Source organism: Geotrypetes seraphini, chromosome 6 (assembly GCF_902459505.1).
Source record: "Geotrypetes seraphini chromosome 6, aGeoSer1.1, whole genome shotgun sequence".
Classification (NCBI taxonomy): Eukaryota; Metazoa; Chordata; class Amphibia; order Gymnophiona; family Dermophiidae; genus Geotrypetes; species Geotrypetes seraphini.
Window position 1 is genome coordinate 3,294,474 of NC_047089.1, and position 19,295 is coordinate 3,313,768.

General features: G+C 43.2%; 1 protein-coding gene across 6 annotated transcripts in view; it reads left to right on the forward strand.

Moving 5' to 3' along the window:
- Nucleotides 1–15,539, forward strand: part of LOC117363171 (ecto-ADP-ribosyltransferase 5-like) — a 71,546-nt gene extending 56,007 nt beyond the window's left edge. For all 6 annotated transcript variants that reach the window (XM_033950530.1, XM_033950532.1, XM_033950534.1 and 3 more), the window contains 2 exons: nt 10,549–10,596; nt 14,690–15,539. In XM_033950530.1, the coding sequence (XP_033806421.1) occupies nt 10,549–10,596; nt 14,690–14,796 (155 nt within the window). In that variant the 3' untranslated portion in view covers nt 14,797–15,539. The remainder of the gene's footprint in view (nt 1–10,548; nt 10,597–14,689) is intronic.
- Nucleotides 15,540–19,295: the final 3,756 nt, after the last annotated feature.

Below are 19,295 nucleotides of genomic sequence, written 5' to 3' on the forward strand. Positions count from 1 at the left end.
TAATCAATGCTAACAGAAAACCAGGTCTCTTTCAAACATGCAGAACACAGATCATAAGAATTGCCGCTGCTGGGTCAGACCAATGGTCCATCGTTACCAGCAGTCCCCTAATGCGACGGCCCCCCAGGTCACAGACCAGTGCTCCAAATGAGTCCAGTCTCACTTGCGTACGTTCCAGTTTAGCAGGATCTACACCTAATTGAGAATAAGTAACTACAATATAAACATAGAAATAACAATTTAACTGAACCCTCAAGAAGCTAGACTCAACATCAGAGAAAGCCTGACATATTCCAGCCACTACATTACAAATTAACAAATGCAAATAAAACAAAAAATGGAAAATGATACCATTTTATTGGACTAAATGTAGTTTTCAATTAGCTTTCAGAGGCCAAAACCTCCTTACTCAGATCAGGACAGTATACAGTACTCCCCTGAAATTCACAGGGGTTCCGTTCCAGGAACCCTTGTGAATTTTGAAAAACCACAAATATGGTTTTTCGCCTGTCAAACGGCAGGAGAAGCAGGAGAGGGCAGCTGGGGCGCAGGTGGGTGCAGAAAATCACTCGCGGTATGCGCAGACCGCCTCTTCCTGTTACTAAAGTCAGGCTACACCAATCAGGATAGCCAGATAGCGTGTCAAAGCAGCTCCTGATTGGTATAACCATGATTTTAGTAACAGGAAGTGGCGGTCGGAAAATACCGCACATTACTGAGTCTGCGATTCGTGAACTCTGAATTCGCAGGGGTTTACTGTATCACTATTATGGTATCCTGTCCTGACCTGAGGAATAATAATAATAATAATAATAATTTTATTTTTATATACCACCTGACCAGGAATGGTTCTAGGCGGTTCACAAGTAAAACTGAACATACAGCGAAAAATACAATTTAAAAGTGGAAATACATCAGATAGTAAAACCTAAGAAATGCATAAAATTTTAAAAAAGACAACAAAATGCATTAGGATACAAATTTATCAAATAATTGGGTCTTTAATAATTTTCTAAAATCAAGATAGGAGGAAGCTCCTGGCATAATTTTCCAAACCAAACATTCAATTTAGCAGGAAGGAGGTTTTTGTCTCTAAAGTTAGTCAAAAAGGTATTAAGAGATGTTGAGATGTCCTTAGGAGGACAGTTGCTATTTGACAGCGTCTTTAAGGGAGCCATTGCTACTCAAAGGCATCTTTAAACAAAAAGGTTTTTAATTTGGATTTGAAATGGTTTAAATTTGTTTCTTCTCATATAATTTGGTATAGAATTCCAAAGAGAAGGTGCAGTAACCGAAAAAATATTTAAACTCATGGTGTAAATATTTTTAAGGAAGGGATATTGAAAAGATATTGTGTAGCGGAACAGAGTGATCTGAGAGAGGCGTAGGATATGAGAAGTCTATTGATGAATTCTGGTTGTTTACTAGTTCTGGTTTTAAATGTAAGTAGAAGGATTTTATAAATAATTCTATGTTCGATGGAGAGCCAATGTGCTTTGATTAATAAAGGTGAAACATGGTTGAATTTCCTTGCCTGGAAGATAACTTTAACTGAAGTATTTTGAATTATTGGCAGACGTCAGATTTCCTTCTGGGTGATCACTTTGTATAAAGCATTACAATAGTCGATACAGGAGATCACCAGAGAGTGAATTAAAGTGCTGACGGATGAAGGTTCGAGTATTATAGAGAGAGAGCGGATCATTCGCAAGCGGTAAAAACATTTTTTCACTACAGCACTGATTTAATCGTGGTAATTGAATTTACTGTCAAGGATGACTTCTAGTAATTTTAGGGTAGAGACAGTTTGAATAGGGATGAAGTCAAGTTTAATGGCCTTCTTTGAGGGGAAAGATCATCATTTTTGATTTATTAATGTTAAGAGATAACATGTTAGTAGTTAACCAGTCTGTAATTTTTTTATAATTTTTTATTTATAAGATTGATGTCCTCAGGATTGTTCAAGTCAATTGGATATCATCTGCATCTGCATAAATGGTTAAGCTAATTGACTGGCCTAGGGTAAGAAAAGGAGCCAGAAAGATGTAAACAGTAGAGGTGATAAAATGGAGCCTTGAGGGATACCATAAGTATTTGGAAATGCTTCAGAAGTAAAGGAATTGAAGATTATTTTTGATGTCCGATCAGTAAGGTAGGAAGTGAACCAGTCTATGACTTGTCCGGTGAGTCTAACATCTTGAAGACGTTGTAATAGGAACTTATGATCAATGATGTCGAAAGCGGAAGATAAATTGAGTGAAATGAGAACAACAGATTTGTTGTGATCACGATGATAAAGAATGTTAGTAGTCAGTCCAATCATGGAGAGTTCGGTTGGATGATGTTGATGGAAGCTGGTCGGATTAGGATGTAATGCTTTGGTTTTTTTCAATGAAATCTGAGATTTGTTGAAAGACCATTTTCTCAGTGAGTTTGTGTTCCTAATGGGGATTAGTCAGCTATCTCCTCTGTGCTGCTTTGTTAGTTAAAGTAGCCTGTGAAGAGGATGGTCTTTATCTCTTTCTTGAACTTTCCGGTATCCTTTTCCAGTTTTAATTCCTTCAGAAGGAAGTTCCACCACATTGGAGCCATCACTGAGAACATTCTTGTCCTCTTTGATATTCGATATCTCTGAAGGAGGGCATTTCCAACAGGTATTCTTGGCTCGAGCGCAGGGCGCATGCAGTCTGGATGCTAGATATTGTGGTTCTGAGACATGAACAATTTTGTGTGTCAGCAACAAGACCCTGATTTCAATCGGGAGCCAGTGTAACTCTTTCAGAGCAGGGTGGCACTCATCTGCCCCAATTTTCTCAGCCCTTAGCTTGAGAGGACAAGAATTCTTATCCTGGAAAGAGTTATTTCTTTATTTAAAAAATGTCTAACCAGCAATATCTACAATTCTAGGCAGCTTACAACGATCACATTCATAATATACAATCAAACAATCATGATATAAGAATAGCCATACTGGGTCAGAGCAACGGTCCATCTGACCCAGTATCCTGCTTCCAACTGTGGCTAATCTAGGACACAAGTACCTGCCAGAATCCCAAAGAGTAGCAAGATCCCATACTACCAACCTCATGGACAGCGGTGGTTTTCCCCATTTCTATCCTAATAGCAGCTTATGGACTTTTCTTCCAGGAACCTGCCCAAACTTTTTAAAAACTCAGATATGTATAATGCCCCCTTGTGACATCTCTGAGTTGAGCTCGACCTGGCTGGTGTCCTCCAAAGACAGTCTCCATCGGTCCCTTACTTGTTTGGCACTCAGTTATTGCACGTAGGCTGAACTATGAGGCCCTTTTCTCTCCTGCAAGGTAACAATGTCCAATCAGCTACATTCTTATACTGTTCTTACCAAAGCAAGCAAAAAAGGTGAATGGGAACTTCTCCATTCACCTTAGAAAGAATAAACGATGTGTTACCGGGATCCAAGATGGCCACAGCACAGACTAACTGAGAGCGTCTCTCCGACCGCATCAGTATCCTTACTTTTTTTTCCTGTTTTGCTGGCTTGCCGGCCCGATTTCCTGCTCCGATGCCGAAGAGAAGAGGCAGGAGCGCAGCTAATGCCTCACCGCGCTTGGATCTGCCCTCTCTCGGTAGAATTGACACACTCTTGCGACGGATGCAGGGAGCAACGTCTTTGATGTCGGAGGGCAGCCCGCTGGGAGCACCTGGACAGAGCGAGGCTGGGTTTGTCTCTCCAGGGCTTGATGCCATACTTAGCCCCGACACAAGAGCCCCACCTCCGCATCCTCGATTAACCAGCTCCCCAGGGGTAGAGGAAACCCCGGAGAAGAGGGAGATCCTCCACCCAGAGGCAGACAACTTCAATCTGGAGGGAGTGGCAGCAGTACTCCCTGGCCAGGGAGTAACTGTAGAAGAAACCGAGGTAGGACAAGCAACCGGAGTTGGATTCCAGTCTGAATCAAGCCAAGACAGCATTCCCTTGGACGGTGAGCATTTTTTCACTCAGCAAAGATTTCCTAATTGGGAGAAACCCGCACAAGTGACTCTAGACTCTCTATGGGATTTGATAGCAAATTTTACACAAACCATAAGTCCCAATTTCCAATATATAGAAGGGAAATTAATTCAACATACTAAAGAGCTGAAAAATTTAACAATGGATTTGGCTGTCTCAGAGACCACGATCCAAGAATTGTTAACTTTTAAACATGCACAAGAGTCTCTAATTAAAGATAACATTAATCTTAGGAGAAAAGTGGAAATACTCGAAAATAATTCCAGGAATAATAATTTGAGACTCATTAATTTTCCTAGAGTTAAGGAGATATTTGACTGAAATTTTGCAAGTTTCAGAGGAAACTTTGCCTCCATTTACTGTAGTCTATTATGTACCAAATAAAGAAGGGACTCGACCTCAACCTAATCTATCGGAATCAAGACCACTGAATGTTTCTGAAATTTTAGGAACATCAGATAGTGAGTCAGCAGTACCTTCTACAATGGTAGTGACTTTAGCTCTTGCAATGGATAAAGTAGGGTTATTGAGACTTTTCTTCAAAAACAAACAGAAAGAGTTTCTTGGATGTAGAGTACAAGTTTTTCCTGATTTTTCAAGAGATACTCAAAAGCGTCGTAGAGAATTTCTACTTTTGAAATCTGGAGTCACTTCTTTGGGAGCGACGTTTTACTTGAAATATCCTTGCAAGTGCATTATTTGTTACCGTTCAGTCAAATATGTTTTTTTTGAACCCTATCAGTTAACTGCTTTTCTGGCCTCACATCGACTGGATAAAGAAGAATCATCTATAGCTCTGTCATTTATTTAACTGCTCCTTAATCTCAGTTTTGTCTGTAAGAGTTTAACCTTTATAATTTTCTTTTTTATTCTCGCTTATGTAATCTTGGATCCTTTCTTGTGGACTTGAGTTGGGATAGTTGAGAGAATTTTCTTAAGTTTATGTGATTTGATTTTAGATACAACTGAATTTCACTAACCAACTTTCTGTACAAGTGAATACTTGAAATATATTTAAATAGATGCAATAAAAAAAAAGAAAGAATAAACCTGTTTGTGTTTTAAAAGCATATGACCAAGATTTCTTCTCTCTCCTTATAAGAACATAAGAATTGCTGCTGCTAGGTCAGACACTGCCCAGCAGTCTGCTCATGCGGTGGCCCCCAGGTCAAAGACCAGTGCTCTAAATGAGTCCAGCCTCACCTGTGTTCGTCCCAGTTTAGCAGGAACTTGTCTAACTTAGTCTTGAAACTCTGGAAGGTGTTTTCCTCTACAACATACTTCAGAACAGCATTCCAGCTTTCCACCACTCTCTGGGTGAAGAAGAACTTCCTTACGTTTGTATGGAATCTATCCCCTTTTAACTTTAGAGAGTGCCCTCTCGTTCTCCCTACCTTGGAGAGAGTGAACAATCTGTCTTTATCTACTAAGTCAATTCCCTTCATTATCTTGAATGTTTTGATCATGTCCCCTCTTAGTCTCCTCTTTTCAAGGGAGAAGAGGCCCGGTTTCTCCAATCTCTCACTGTATGGCAACTCCTCCAGCCCCTTAACCATTTTAGTCACTCTTCTCTGGACCCTTTCGAGTAATACCTTCTTCATGTACGGCGATCAGTGCTGTATGCAGTACTCCAGGTGAGGGCACACCATGGCCCGGTATAGCAGCATGATAACCTTCTTCGATCTGTTCGTGATCCCCTTCTTTATCATTCCTAGCATTCTGTTCATCCTTTTCGCTGCCGCAGCACATTGTGCAGGTGGCTTCATCGACTTGCCAATCAGAACTCTCAAGTCTCTTTCCTGGGAGGTGTCTTCAAGTACCACCCCAGACATCCTGTATTTGTGCATGAGATTTTTGTTACTGACATGCATCACTTTGCACTTATCCACGTTGAACCTCATCTGCCATGTCACTGCTCATTTCTCGAGCTCGATTATGTCACTTTGTAAATCTTCGCAATCCCCTGTGTCTTCACTACTCTGAATAACTTTATATCGTCCACATATTTAATTACCTCACTCGTCGTACCCATTTCCAGATCATTTATGAATATGTTGAAGTGCACAGGTCCAAGCACCGAGCCCTGCGGTGACACTCTTCCAGTTTGAGTATTGTCCATTTACCCCCACTCTCTGTTTCCTATGCTTTAGCCAGTTTTTAATCCACGTGAGTATTTCACCCTCGATTCCATGGCTTGCAATTTTCCAAAGTAGTCGTTCATGTGGAACCTTGTCGAACGCCTTCTGAAAATCCAGATATACAATGTCGACCGGGTCGCCCTTATCTATCCACCTGTTTACTCCCTCAAAGAAGTGCAGCAAGTTTGTCAGGCAAGATCTGCCTTTGCTGAAACCATGCTGGCTGGTCCTCATCAGACCATGTCCGTCAAGGTGATCAACGATGCGGTCCTTTATCAGCACCTCTACCATCTTTCCCGGTACCGAGGTCAGACTCACCGGTCTATAGTTTCCCGGATCTCCCCTCGAACCCTTTTTGAAAATCGGCGTAACATTCGCCACCTTCCAGTCTTCCGGAATCTTTCTCGATTTGATCGACAGGTTGGCTATTAGTTGAAGCAGTTCAGCTATAGTCCCTTTCAGTTCCTTAATGACCCTCGGATGGATGCCATCTGGTCCCAGGCATTTATCACTCTTAAGCTTATCAATCTGCCTATACACCTCCTCTAGACTGACCGTCAATCCTGTCAGCTTTTCGTCTTCATTTCCAGCATAGAGCCTGATGGGTTCCGGTATGCTGTATATATCCTCTTAGGTAAATACAGACGCAAAAAATGTGTTCAGTTTTTCGGCGATTTCTTTATCTTCCTTTAGCACTCCCTTTATTTCATGGCCATCCAACAGTACCACCGCTTCCTTCGTGGGATATTTCCCCTTAATATATCTGGGGGGTCGGGGTGGGAAGTGGGTTCATATGCTAACAGCTGCTATCTTATCCTCTGACAAGAAGTTCCAGAGCGTAACTATTCGAGCATTTTCCGGACCTGGCCAGCTGTGCACCCCCCCTAAGGTTGCCGTCGGAGAGGAAGTTCGGGCCAGCCAATCGCTGCCTGGCTGGGCAGAACTTCCTCTCCGACGGCAGAATTGACGTCGGGGAGAGGAATGCTGGTCGGCCCGACACAGGGAAGCAGAGAGAGCTTGGGGCAGCTGTTCCCCGATGGTGGCAGCAGTGGCCTGGTGGATGGCAGGGAGAAAGAAAGAAAGGGGGCAGGCAGGAGACAGAAGGAAAACAGAAAAAAAGAAAGGGGGCATGAAGAGAGAAAAAAAAGAAAGGGAGGCAGGGAGAGAGGAAGAAAAAGTTGGGGAAGGGAATGAGGTCTAGAGGAGAGGAAGCATACAGGCTGAAAGAAGAGAAGAAAGATTGGATGCACAGTCAGAAGAAGAAAGTGCAACCAGAGACTCATGAAATCACCAAACAAGGTAGAAAAAATGATTTTATTTTCAATTTAGTGATCAAAATGTGTCTGAATTTATATCTGCTGTCTATATTTTGCATTATGGCCCCCTTTTGCTAAACCGCAATAGCAGTTTTTAGCGCAGGGAGCCTATGAGCATTGAGAGCAGCCCTGGGCATTCAGCGCAGCTCCCTGCGCTAAAAACTGCTATTGTGGTTTAGTAAAAAGAGAGGGGGTATATTTGTCCATTTTTGTATGGTTGTTACTGAGGTGAAAGTGCATAGAGTCATCTGCCTTGACCTCTTTGAAAAAACCCCAGAATAGGAATGATAATTAACATTTTCTCAGCGTACAGTGCGCTTTGTGGTTTTTTAAAATTTTATTGTTGGTAGATCATTTTGACTTGGTCATTTTAAAAGTAGCTTGCAAGCCCAAAAAGTGCGGGCCCCTGAGCTAGAGCGTTGAAGCTGTGTGTGGCTGCCGTAAAGGTCATCTCTGACACAACCGGAAGTTGCATCAGAGACGACCTTTACGGCAGCTATATGCAACTACAACGCTCCGGCTGCTGTAAGAAGGCAGTTTAGACATTGCCGGACATAGGGCAGGGAGGTTTGTCGGACCGGGCCTGTTGTCCAGGGGGAAGGGGAGCATTGCAGGTCTTGTTGCCAAAATCGGAAAGGTGAGGAAGGGAGAAAGATGGGCCTGTGGTGGATGGAGAGATTGAAAGAAGGGGGCAGATGATGGAAGTGGGTAGAAAGGGGAGAGAGAAGAGGTCAGATGATGGAAGTGGGGAGAAGGGAGAGCAAATGCTGAATGGAAGTGGAGAAAGAGAACACATACTGGATGGAAGGAGGGATAAAGAAAAAGGACATATGTTGGATGGGAGAAGAAGATAGAGTTAGTGAGATAGTGGAGGGGTGAAGGAAAGGGGTGGCATGCTGTGGGTAGACATAGTGAAAGGAGGGAAACTGAGGACTGCATAGTAAGAAAGAATTTAGTTTAAACGGAGACAGAAAATAAAGAAGGAAGACCAGAGAAGGAAAGGGAAGAGAGAGAGAGGAGAGAGAGATGCCAGAGAACGGGGAAGGAGACAGAAATATCAGATCTGAGCAGAGGAAATGAGAAGAGAGAGATTCTAAAAACCACAGAGAGGAGGGAAAGAGAGATGAAAGGAGAAAGATGCCAGACCATGAGGGAACAGAGGGAAGATGATGGATGCCAGACCAAAGGGGGGGAGGTCTAGAGGAGAGATGGAAGGGGGAGGCATACAGTTTCTGGAAGAGGCACAGAAGGAGAGAAGATGCCATATAGGGAGGGGCAGAGAGATGGCAGACAGTGGATGGAAGGAAGACAGTAACAAGAAGATGAGGAAAGCAGAAACCAGAGAAGACAAAGGTAGAACAAAAATTTTCTATTTATTTATTTATTGCTTTAGGAGACATGTGTCACTGTTTCTGTGGTGTTGCATTGTATGCAGAGTCCAGCTTCTTGCTGGTTCAATTTAATCTTTGTCTATGTATTTCTATTTTATCCCCCCTTTTAGAAAACTGTGGAGTGTTTTTTAGCGCCAGCCGTGGTGGTAGCAGCTCTGATGCTCAGAATTCTATGAGCGTCAGAGCTGTTACCACCATGGCTAAAATCCACACTACAGTTTTGTAAAAGAGGGAGGGGTTAGTTTGTGATGACATATTCCATACTAGGCGAAGGTATTTTCTGTGTTCTGTGTGTTCGAAAGACATGATTTTCTGTTAGGATTGACGATGTAGAATTGATCAGTACTAGTCTGGCTTGTTTAGTTTTACAATGGGTGTATTGATGTTGTACTGCTCACTGCAGTTTGTAAGATGCTGCCTTTTCCTAGGTACTCATGTGTGACGTGTGGCTTGTTACTAAAAATCATGTTTTTCGTACAGATGGGGGGGGGGGTGCCAAAAAATGATGGGCCCCGGGTATCACATATGCTAGGTACGCCACTGTTAGTCTGGATAAAGTTAGAAAAAACAGAGGCTTCTAACTTTATCCAAGTAGTTACCAGGGTACCAGCCTGAATATTGTCGGTATCCGGATAAGTCCCAACAGCCGCATTACCGTATTTCCCCCTGTGTAGGCCGTGGCCTATAAATGGGTTTTACAAATCTGTGCAGTGGGTGCGGCTTGCTTAAATGGTGTGGCTTATTTAAAGACATTAACACTCGCTGTTAGATACGCCGCCCCATTAGAAGAGTACCATAACTGAACTTCCCCCTTAAATACCTGAGCAAACTGAAGACGCTGGTAGAAGGTGCGGACCCAACAAATTCATCATTTGGAGTCAGGTTGGTGCTGGCCGCGGAGCTTAGGCCCAGGCCCCTCTTCGTGTGCTGCTATCCGACTCCAAAGACATCTCCGCTGGCAGGCGCTGCCTCCTCCAATCACGCTGTGCAGGGCAGGAGCGATGTTTGCGATCTCAAGCCTTGCCTTGCACGAGAACTGACGGCAACCAATCAGGAAGTGGTGCGGGGCAAGGCTTAAGATCGCAAACATCGCTCCTGCCCTGCACAGCGTGATTGGAGAAGGTAGCCATCCAAGAGGTATTTACTGGTAGGGAGGGCAGTGAGATAGGTATTTAAGTGTGTATGTGGGGAGGGGGGTGGGGGGGGAGATGACGTATATAGGCCGCTCAATTGTATAGGCCGATGGCGGTTTAAAAACTCATAGATAAGCCGCAGCTAGTAACATGGGGCAGCACATCAGCATTTCCTGCAGCCTATACAAAGGGGCAGCCTATACATGGGGAAATAAGGTATACCTGGATTTTCAGCATTAACATCTAGGTACAGCCTAGTACTGAACATCTAGGCATGAAAAGCCACCACTTTTAAAAGCACTGACGGTAGCAGGCTGAATAGTGACCTGATATAAGGCTGTCCAGAATTATCAGCATTAGAGACTGAATATAGCAACTATTCAGATACATTCCATTGCCAACATCTTATCCAGATATTCAGCTCTGGCCTCTTTTGGGATACTGGCACTGAGTATCTGAAGGCTTTTTGACCACCCTGTATAAAAATGTTGGTAGTGACAGCTGAATATTGTCTGTTAGAGCTTTTCATTGTTTCATTCTCAGATATGTTATAAATAGAAATATTTCTGGTTTTAGGTCCAAAAGCCAAAGTTGACACAACCTACAAATACTGCTCCAGCTCTGGTGAGAACTACCTTCATATTTATAGTTATTCAATCCTTGATATGCCTAATTTCTTTCACATATAAACCCAAAATGTTTCCCTCCTGGAACTGGGCAACGGCTCTGTAGTTAATTGCAACCACAGTGAACCACTCTCACCCGAGGCCCAGCCAGCAGTGGCGCACTGTGGTAGATAGGAATCTGGTACTAGGAACCAGAAGACTTAGCATTGCGGTAGACAGGGACCTCTTCCCAGGTGCACCACTCACCTCCCTTTTTTAAGTGTTAATGAATATTTTGGCCAACTGTTGTTACACTTCTGCTCCTGAGGAGGAAACCAAGAGAATTTCTATTGTTTATTTCCAAAAACAGGATAGACCCCTCACTAGTTAGAGGACCTGAAGGCTGGTGGTATCTCGATGTACTGGATGCCTTGAGGTCGGCCAGCTGTCTAGGCCTACCCCGAGATAGAGACCTCACACTCAATATACTGGCATCAATCAATAAGTATATTTATTAACAAATCAGTAACAGCTTACAAGAATAAATCATTCAGCATATAGAGTAACAGAATGTGATCTTCAGGCCTGAGGATCCTCTGATGTCTGTTCTGCTTACTTCCTCTTAAAGGCCTATTTTTATACATTTCTTGGTGGCCAGCACCACGTTGGTCTAAATCACATGATAAATCTTTATTAGTTATTTCTTACATGTCATTACATTTGTTAATTCATTAATTGGTTCATAATATCTGTGTCATACCATATGCATGTCCTGTTTACCAGAAAACCTATCCTTTTCCCGCATATGCCATTTCAATCTACCATATCAGCAATTCCAAGCCTTGCCCCTGTGCCCTTTTATCACATGATATATTCTTGCTAAATAATATTCTTGAGAATTCTATATATGCTTCATCCTTTTATGATATCATAACAGATGTTGTCAGGCAGAAGAACTGGATCTTTGCTTGTTTTTTTTGCTTGTCATAAGTTTCACTTCTCCTGGCTCATGACAGCTGATAAGTGTAGTCAGAAATGTCTCATAAATCATTTTTTAGACTTTTAATACACTGATTTATTAAAGTAGGAGAGAGAGAATTTTTCCATTTTGAGGTTTGATCTCTTCGCCTTTAGCGTTATCTAAAGGACTTACTGTGCTTCACCTGTATCATACAAGGACTTACTCAGTGTATTCTCCTTCATACAAGAGCTTACCGCATTTTCCTCTTCCTCTCAGCCTGAATTTGCTTTCTAGCTATCTGAATGAGAAAGGACGGTCTCTTCAAGGAAGGTAACTACAATTACAGAGCAAACATTTAGAGGAGAAATCAGATAAAGCATGTTAAGAGATCTTCAAGTTCAAGGACTCTGAAAACCAGTTAGATTCTGTTACTTTGGTACCGCTACAGCCTCAGCACCCTGGGGTTGTGGGTTCAAACCCCGTACTGCTCCTTGTGACCCTGGGCAAGTCACTCAGTCCTCCATAGCCCCAGGAATGTTAGATAGATTGTGAGCCCACCAAGACAGATAGGGAAAATGCTTGAGTACCTGACTGTAAAACCGCTTAGATAACCTTGATAGGCGGTATATAAACACCTAATAAACTTGAAAGTTGAAACTACTCACCAACCTTAAACATAGAAACATAGAAACTGACGGCAGAAAAGGGCCACAGCCCATCTAGTCTGCCCATACCAATGTCCCACCCCCTAACTCCCTCCATGAAGAGATCCCACGTGCCAATCCCATTTTTTCTTAAAATCTGACACGCTGCTGGCCTCAATTACCTCTAGTGGAAGACTATTCCAGCGATCAACCACTCTTTCGGTGAAGAAATATTTTCTGTTGTCACCATGAAATTTCCCACCCCTGAGTTTCAACGGATGCCCTCTTGTTGCCATGGGACCTTTAAGAAAAAAGATATCTTCCTCCACCTCGATACAGCCCATGACATATTTGAACGTCTCGATCATGTCCCCCCTCTCTCTGCGTTCCTCGAGTGAGTATAGCTGCAACTTATCCAGTTGTTCCCCATACGGGAGATCCTTGAGTCCTGAGACCATCCAGGTGGCCATTCTCTGAACCAACTCAACTCTCCGCACATCTTTGTGGTAATGTGGCCTCCAGAATTGTACACAGTATTCCAGATGGGGTCTCACCAGGGATCTGTACAAAGGCATTATGACCTCGGGCTTACGGCTGACGAAGCTCCTACGGATACAACCTTGAACCAACTTATAGAGGAGAATCCAGAAGAAGAACGTTATAAGAACTTCAACTTCAAGACCCTGAACACCACTTGTTACGTTGTTTCTTACCAACCCAGAATTTAGTTCAATTCTTTTCTGGGTGCTTGTAACCCACCCAGTGTTACCATGGATTCTGAATGGCATACAAGCAAGAAATCAACACAAAAACACAGTAAAAATAAAATAAGAATAAAACAATAAACAATGTAACTATAACCTACATAAAAAGAAGTATAAGAAGTTGTAGCTCAAATATGCTGTGGGAATTTTTTTCCAGATTTCATTACCCTCAAAGAAAAATGAATTTAACCAAAGTACATTTAAACCAAATTTGTTTGGTAAAAGGATAATTGGTTTGTGGTAATTGGGTAGTTGATCATGGAGTTCATTTTCAAAACAAAAAAAACCCATCCAAATAGTTCTTCTTTTATTTCTATATATTGTGGGACCGGGATCCTGGCGAGGCCTAGTAGCTCCGCAGAATCCTAGTCTTGGCGCGAGCATAAAGGTGGTGGAACACAGCTTGCCTGGTGTCTCCCATAAATTGCACACCAAAATGGCCTGGTTTGTCTAAATATTACACTTTTATTGAACATCAATGAAAGTTCCAACCAAAAAGGTCAAAATTTGGCATCAATAAAAAACCAGACATTCCAGTTTTCTCTGCTGCTTCTTTTCTCATACACGCCAGTTCTAATCCCAGCACCGGCTGTGCTTTCAGAAATAAGTTCAAAATAATAATAATACAAAACCCAATTCATCCTATATGCCACCTTCAAGGTAAGACAGAACAGTTCATGCCTCTGGTAATGGTTTAGGATATAAGGCTTTTAACAGTATTGGCACTAATTATGTTTGTGGTAACCTTAAACAGCAATTCCCCTTAGTAGGAGCAGAGAGGCCGGTTCTTCTACAGGTTTTGCCACTCTTTCCAATCATAGAAGATCAAGGTAAATTCTGTAGCTCCCAGCACAGGTTCAAAACAGTGTACAAAAATACTTTCAAAACACAAAACTCCAAAAAGAAAAAAACTCTTCATAAAGGAAAAGAAAATTCAGGCTTTCCCAAACCTACTCCCATTCCATGGGGTGCTCTTCCCCATGAGACATAACATTGCTCTCCAGCCAGTCCATATCACAAACCTCAGACTGTACTTCAGGATTTTCCATTTCCCAATCCTTGTGAGAACCTTCCTGTGCTGGCCATAAGTTAGCTGCTCTAGCTGACTTCCTTCTCAGCTTCCAGTCCCAGCTGCTTCTCCTCTCCTTCTGACAAGGGAAGCTCAGAAAAAGGGAGACTTGGCCAGCAACCACGCCCCCTAACAGCAGAGTCAGCTAAATTCTTAAAGAGCCCTGTCCTTCTAGTTCCTGCCTGAGCTCTGTGAACTTTTAAAGGGGCAGGCTCACTCTTGACATTGTGCACAGGATTTCCACTATACCCAGGATGTTTCTTTCACTTAGTCACTGGAACTTTAGTGATACTTACAGGAGCTTTTCCCTTGGCTTTATTAGGCCTAGCCGGATCCCTGTCACAATATTGAAGCTATATTGAAAATGCTCCTCCATATGTGTAAGGTATTCTGATCCTTGACCTCTTAAAATCTGATAAATAAAAACAACTTTTTGTAAATTCAATATATGCTTATAAAGGCAACCAATAGAGTATCTCCTGTATTCTGAGATCCTGCACAAATCATTGTTTGTTGAGTTGTGATTTGACCAATATAACTTCTGTATCCTGCAGATAAAGTGAATTATCTATAGTGACTACAGCAATTTGGATAAGAATGGTACAGTTGAATTTTAGATTTAACAGATTTCTTTATCGATATTTATCATTACTTTCATATTTTCTCATTAACAGCTCCAAGAGGTGGCCGTCTCCTTTTCAGCATGATATCCCCTGAGCTCATCACCGGAATTTTCCTCATGATCACGGCTGTCACTCCGACACTGGTTTCTGGAGTCTGAGCATTCTCACTCTGATGAAAGAATTATAATTAATATAGGACCTTCATATCTCATAGCACCTAGTGATACAGTCAGCAAAGGAAGGAGGAGATTTAAAAAGAAACCACTCTAGTCATGACCGAGGCCCACAGACCCCTGCGAACCCATATTCAGAACGGAAATAAAGAGCTTGAAATTACATTGAAATTGTTGTTCTGAGCGGATGTAAGCAGACAAGGCATTCCATCGTTTTGGTGCCTGAAAGAATGAAAAGCTGTGTTATGGGCTCTTTGAGGGACAGGAAATGACAGATGATGGCCATCTAGAGATCGTAGCAGACGTGATAGTGTCCACGGGACAAGACAGCAGTGAGCCTAAAATGTTAAGCATAGCATTTGGTCTTTCTGCTTGACTGTATTGATTTGGGAAGAACCTGCTTTTAGGGGAAAGCGTGTTGGAATCCCCTTTAAGCCTTAGGGCAATATGTAGCCACATCGGTTGACTTGCTTCATGTTTTGCTGGACTCTAAGCCCTTCAGAGTAGGGACTTGTTATGCTTCTTCTTTATTTTTCCTGTTTATAGCCTTTGTACAGAGCTGTGTACATTGGTGGTGCCTTGTAATGAAACCTATGAGCATGGTGTACTCAGGGGCAAATTCTAGAAACAGCATCCCGATTGTAGGCGGCCTACTGCTGCCTAACCATCCAATCAGGACGCATGTTTTTAAAGAATAAAACAGGCCGCCTACATTGTAGGCGCCTACAGGAGCCTAGGGAGGCGCGTATGGCTGCCTAGGCCCGCCTAAGCTTGCCTAAGGCTAGGCATGGGCATGGCTTCGCCCGGAAGTGGCCTTAGACAACCTTAGGCAAGCCAAGGCGGCCATACGTGCCTCCCTACGCTCACAGTAGGCACCTGAAATGTAGGCCAGCAAAATGCTGGCCTACATTTCAAGTAGATGCAGCTGCTGAGCTTATCGTGGCAAGGGATCTCCCTGCTGCGATAAGTTTAGCAGTCGCAGCTGCAGCAATCCCCCCTTCCCTTCCCCCTGTGAAGACTACTGGCAGGAGGGATGCCCAATCCCTCCTGCTGGAACCCCTCCACCTCCCCTGTAAACATCGCTGACAGAAGGGATGCTCAGTCCCTCCTGCTGGACACCTCCCCACCCTGTAGAGAAGACCCCTTCCTTTACCCCCCAGCCAACCCCCCCTCAGACTTCCCCTCACCTACCCCCCAGCCCACCCGGAAACCCCCTACCTTATGATGAAGGCTGGCCGGAAGCATCCTTCCTGCCTCTAGCCAGCTGGCCTGCCTTCACTTGAATGATGGGCCTGCCCCTTCCCAGTGCATCATGGGATGCACCAGGGAAGGGCCTTAGTCCCTGGTTGGCCCAGGCGCTTAAGTCCTCTCCCGTAGGCCTAATATTCCAATTGGCCAGATCCCTTAGATCACTCCCATGGGTCCTATGGGAGGGACCTTAAGCACCCGGGCCAATCCCTAAGGCCCCTTCCTAGTTTATCCCACGATGCACTGGGAAGGGGCAGTTTCGCCATTCGAGTGAAGGTGAGCCACCCCGCTGGAGGCAGGAAAGATGCCTCTGGCCAGCCATCAACTTAAAGTGTGGGGGGGAGGGGGATTCTGGGTGGGCTGGGGGATCCAGGGGTGTGGGCAAAGGAAAGTCCGGTTGGGGGTTAGCTGGGGGGAGTGGAGGAGAGGGACTATTTTACGGGGTGGGGAGGAGTCCTGCAGAAGGGACTGGCCATCCCTCTTGCTGGTGATGTTTGCGAGGGAGGTAAGGGGGGGTTCCGGCAGGAGGGATTGGGCATCCCTCCTGCCATCGATGTTCAGGGGGTGGGGGTCAGGGTTCTGGCAGGACGTTCTGGGTATCCCTCCTGCCGGTAGTCTTTGTGAGGAGGAGGGGACAGGTTGCTGCTAATTTATTGCCGCAGGGAGATCCCTTGCCACAATATGCTCAGCTAGAAACCACAAAAAGGCAGAACAGTCAAAAGGTTCAGGAGGGGGCCACTCAGGGACCAACCTGAACACCCCACGTAAAACAACGTGATGAAGGACAGGACAATACCCTATATTAGGTGCCCTCAGTGTGAGCGAGCAGCGACGGGAGACAAGCTCCAACGCTTCACAAGTCAGGTAGAGGTAACATACCCCCACCCGCACACCATCACAGGGCACCCGATGTGTGCAATAAATCAAAGGTGAAAAATATCACAAATCAAATAATTAAATAAATGAACTACAATGAAAACAAAGTGAAATATGCTCAGCAGCAACCCGATTCTCTAACCGGACGCTGGTTAGAGAATCATGGTGATAGGCGGGCTTAGGTGTCTTTTTTTGAGGACAGACATGATTCTATATAGGATGGCTGTGTGCGATTCTCAAAAGCTGCTTTGGCGGCCTCTGAGATTGGGCATCCTGTACAGAATCCAGCCCTCAGTGCTCATTTGATATCCTTTCAAAGTCACTGACAATGAGGGAAGGAGAATTGCAATCTATTAAGATTTTGATAAGATGTTTTCAAATGAATGTGCTTTTGTGAGGTTTTGCCAACTGCACAATGCAAACTTTGCTGAGCTACATCAGAGCACTGGGCTGAAAGAAAGTACCTGGAGAGGTCTGTGCTTTAGGGTCTGACTATCAGGGTAACACGCATCCAATGGAACTCTGCTTGTCTCGATCTTTGAATCATTTATATATCTTTATTTCCAGTTGCTACTTTGTGTGATATGTTAAATTGAATCATTTTGAAAATAAAAAATAAAAAAATGTTTTCACAGATTTTATTTTTTAGCAGAATCACTATTCACAATAATGTGTAGATTCAGGTAAGGTTTGACATTAATCAATCTGTGTTAGTTAATGGAAAACTTCTAGCTCTGTCATTAAATCTTATTCATGTGTTTAATTCTCATGTTGTTTTGATTGTTTTCATAATAAATGAAACTTCCCAATCTCTTATTTGTCCTGTTTTTGTGTCTTGAGTTGATTGTAAACTGTTGAGCAGGGTCTGTCTCTTCCGTGTTTGTGTAGAGCGAGGGCTGTGGAGGTTCAGTGGTGCTACAAAAGGTCGAAATGCCCCTGTTGGCTACTTAATGTGAAATGAGTGAATATGAAAGGGAGGAGACATGTGAAAGGGTGTCTAGCATATAACAGAAGAGTCATGTGAGTCAGTTGCCAGTCTGGGTCCATTGCAAGTACCTGACATACTTTAATGGGGGATCCCATTCCAGCTTCCAGCTGTAATCTGTTAATGAACACGAGGCCCATTTCAAGGTAACAGAGAAACCAAGGATGGACCATGAGAAAGAGTGAATTTTACCACCTCAAAGAGTGTGAATGTTGAAAATTAATACTTTTCATCCTTCAAAGTATCCAAATGTTGGCAGATAAAGACTTACATGGTCCATCCAGTCTACCCAACAAGGTGGTCAGAACCGCAGAACAATGTGGCAAAGTGACAACATTTTAGTTGGTGACAACCTTAAGGCTTCTTGCCCTTCCCCTCTGAGTTACACTCCTAGCATATGACATGAAGGTGATATAAAATTCACTTGCCTTATCTTGATCTGTCCTTGCTATTTTCAAATCATAGAATGTAGAAGTCTGCCCAGCACTCGTACTTCCCAACTGATGGAGTAGCTGTTGAACCCATCCCTATGTGTCTTTCCATAATCAGCTTCAATCAAAAACAATTGGCAATAACTTTGAATCCCACTGAGAACAAACACTGAATGTGAAGCAGATATTAATAAAACTTCAGTACTGGCAAAAACCATAATTCTTGGTTTGTTTGATCCCGGGCAGGAAGCTCATAGGTGACAAACACCAGACTGAAAGTCTAAATAAGCCCTGCCCTGTACATCATTGTGTCTTAAAAGATTTATTTTCAAATATAATCAAAAATACTGAATGACAAAAATATTAGCTAAGCAGACGCTCGGTGAGGAAAAAAGAACAAACGATTTAAATCCCCAAACTGTCTGATGAATAACCTGAATAATTAGTTTGGAAATACAAAAATCATCGAAAAATTGTGACTGTAAATATGGTCCAATTTATCTGAGTCCCATTAGGTTTCTATCACCATTCGACAGAGCTCCGTTTCGATATCTTCGTCAGGAGCAGAGACAAGTAAGTCCTTATGAGAAAACATGGACGCAAATAATCCTTTCTGTGATTACAGAGGACAATGAATCCCATGAAAGAAACCCTCCAGAACTTAGTGCAATCAAACTTGTTTGATTTGTCTGTCTGTGCTAAGCTCTGTCTTTCGGTTTGATTGCGCTATGCTCTGGAGAGTTTCTTTCATGGGATTCATTGTCCTCTGTAATCACAGAAAGAATTATTTGCATCCACATTTTATCATAAGGACTTGTCTCCGCTCCTGACAAAGATATCAAAACGGAGCTCTGTTGAGTGGGACTCAGATAAGTTAGACCTGCATTTCCTGGGATAGTGCTATGGGAGAAAGCTGCTTTGTAAGCTTCTAAAAGCTAAGATAC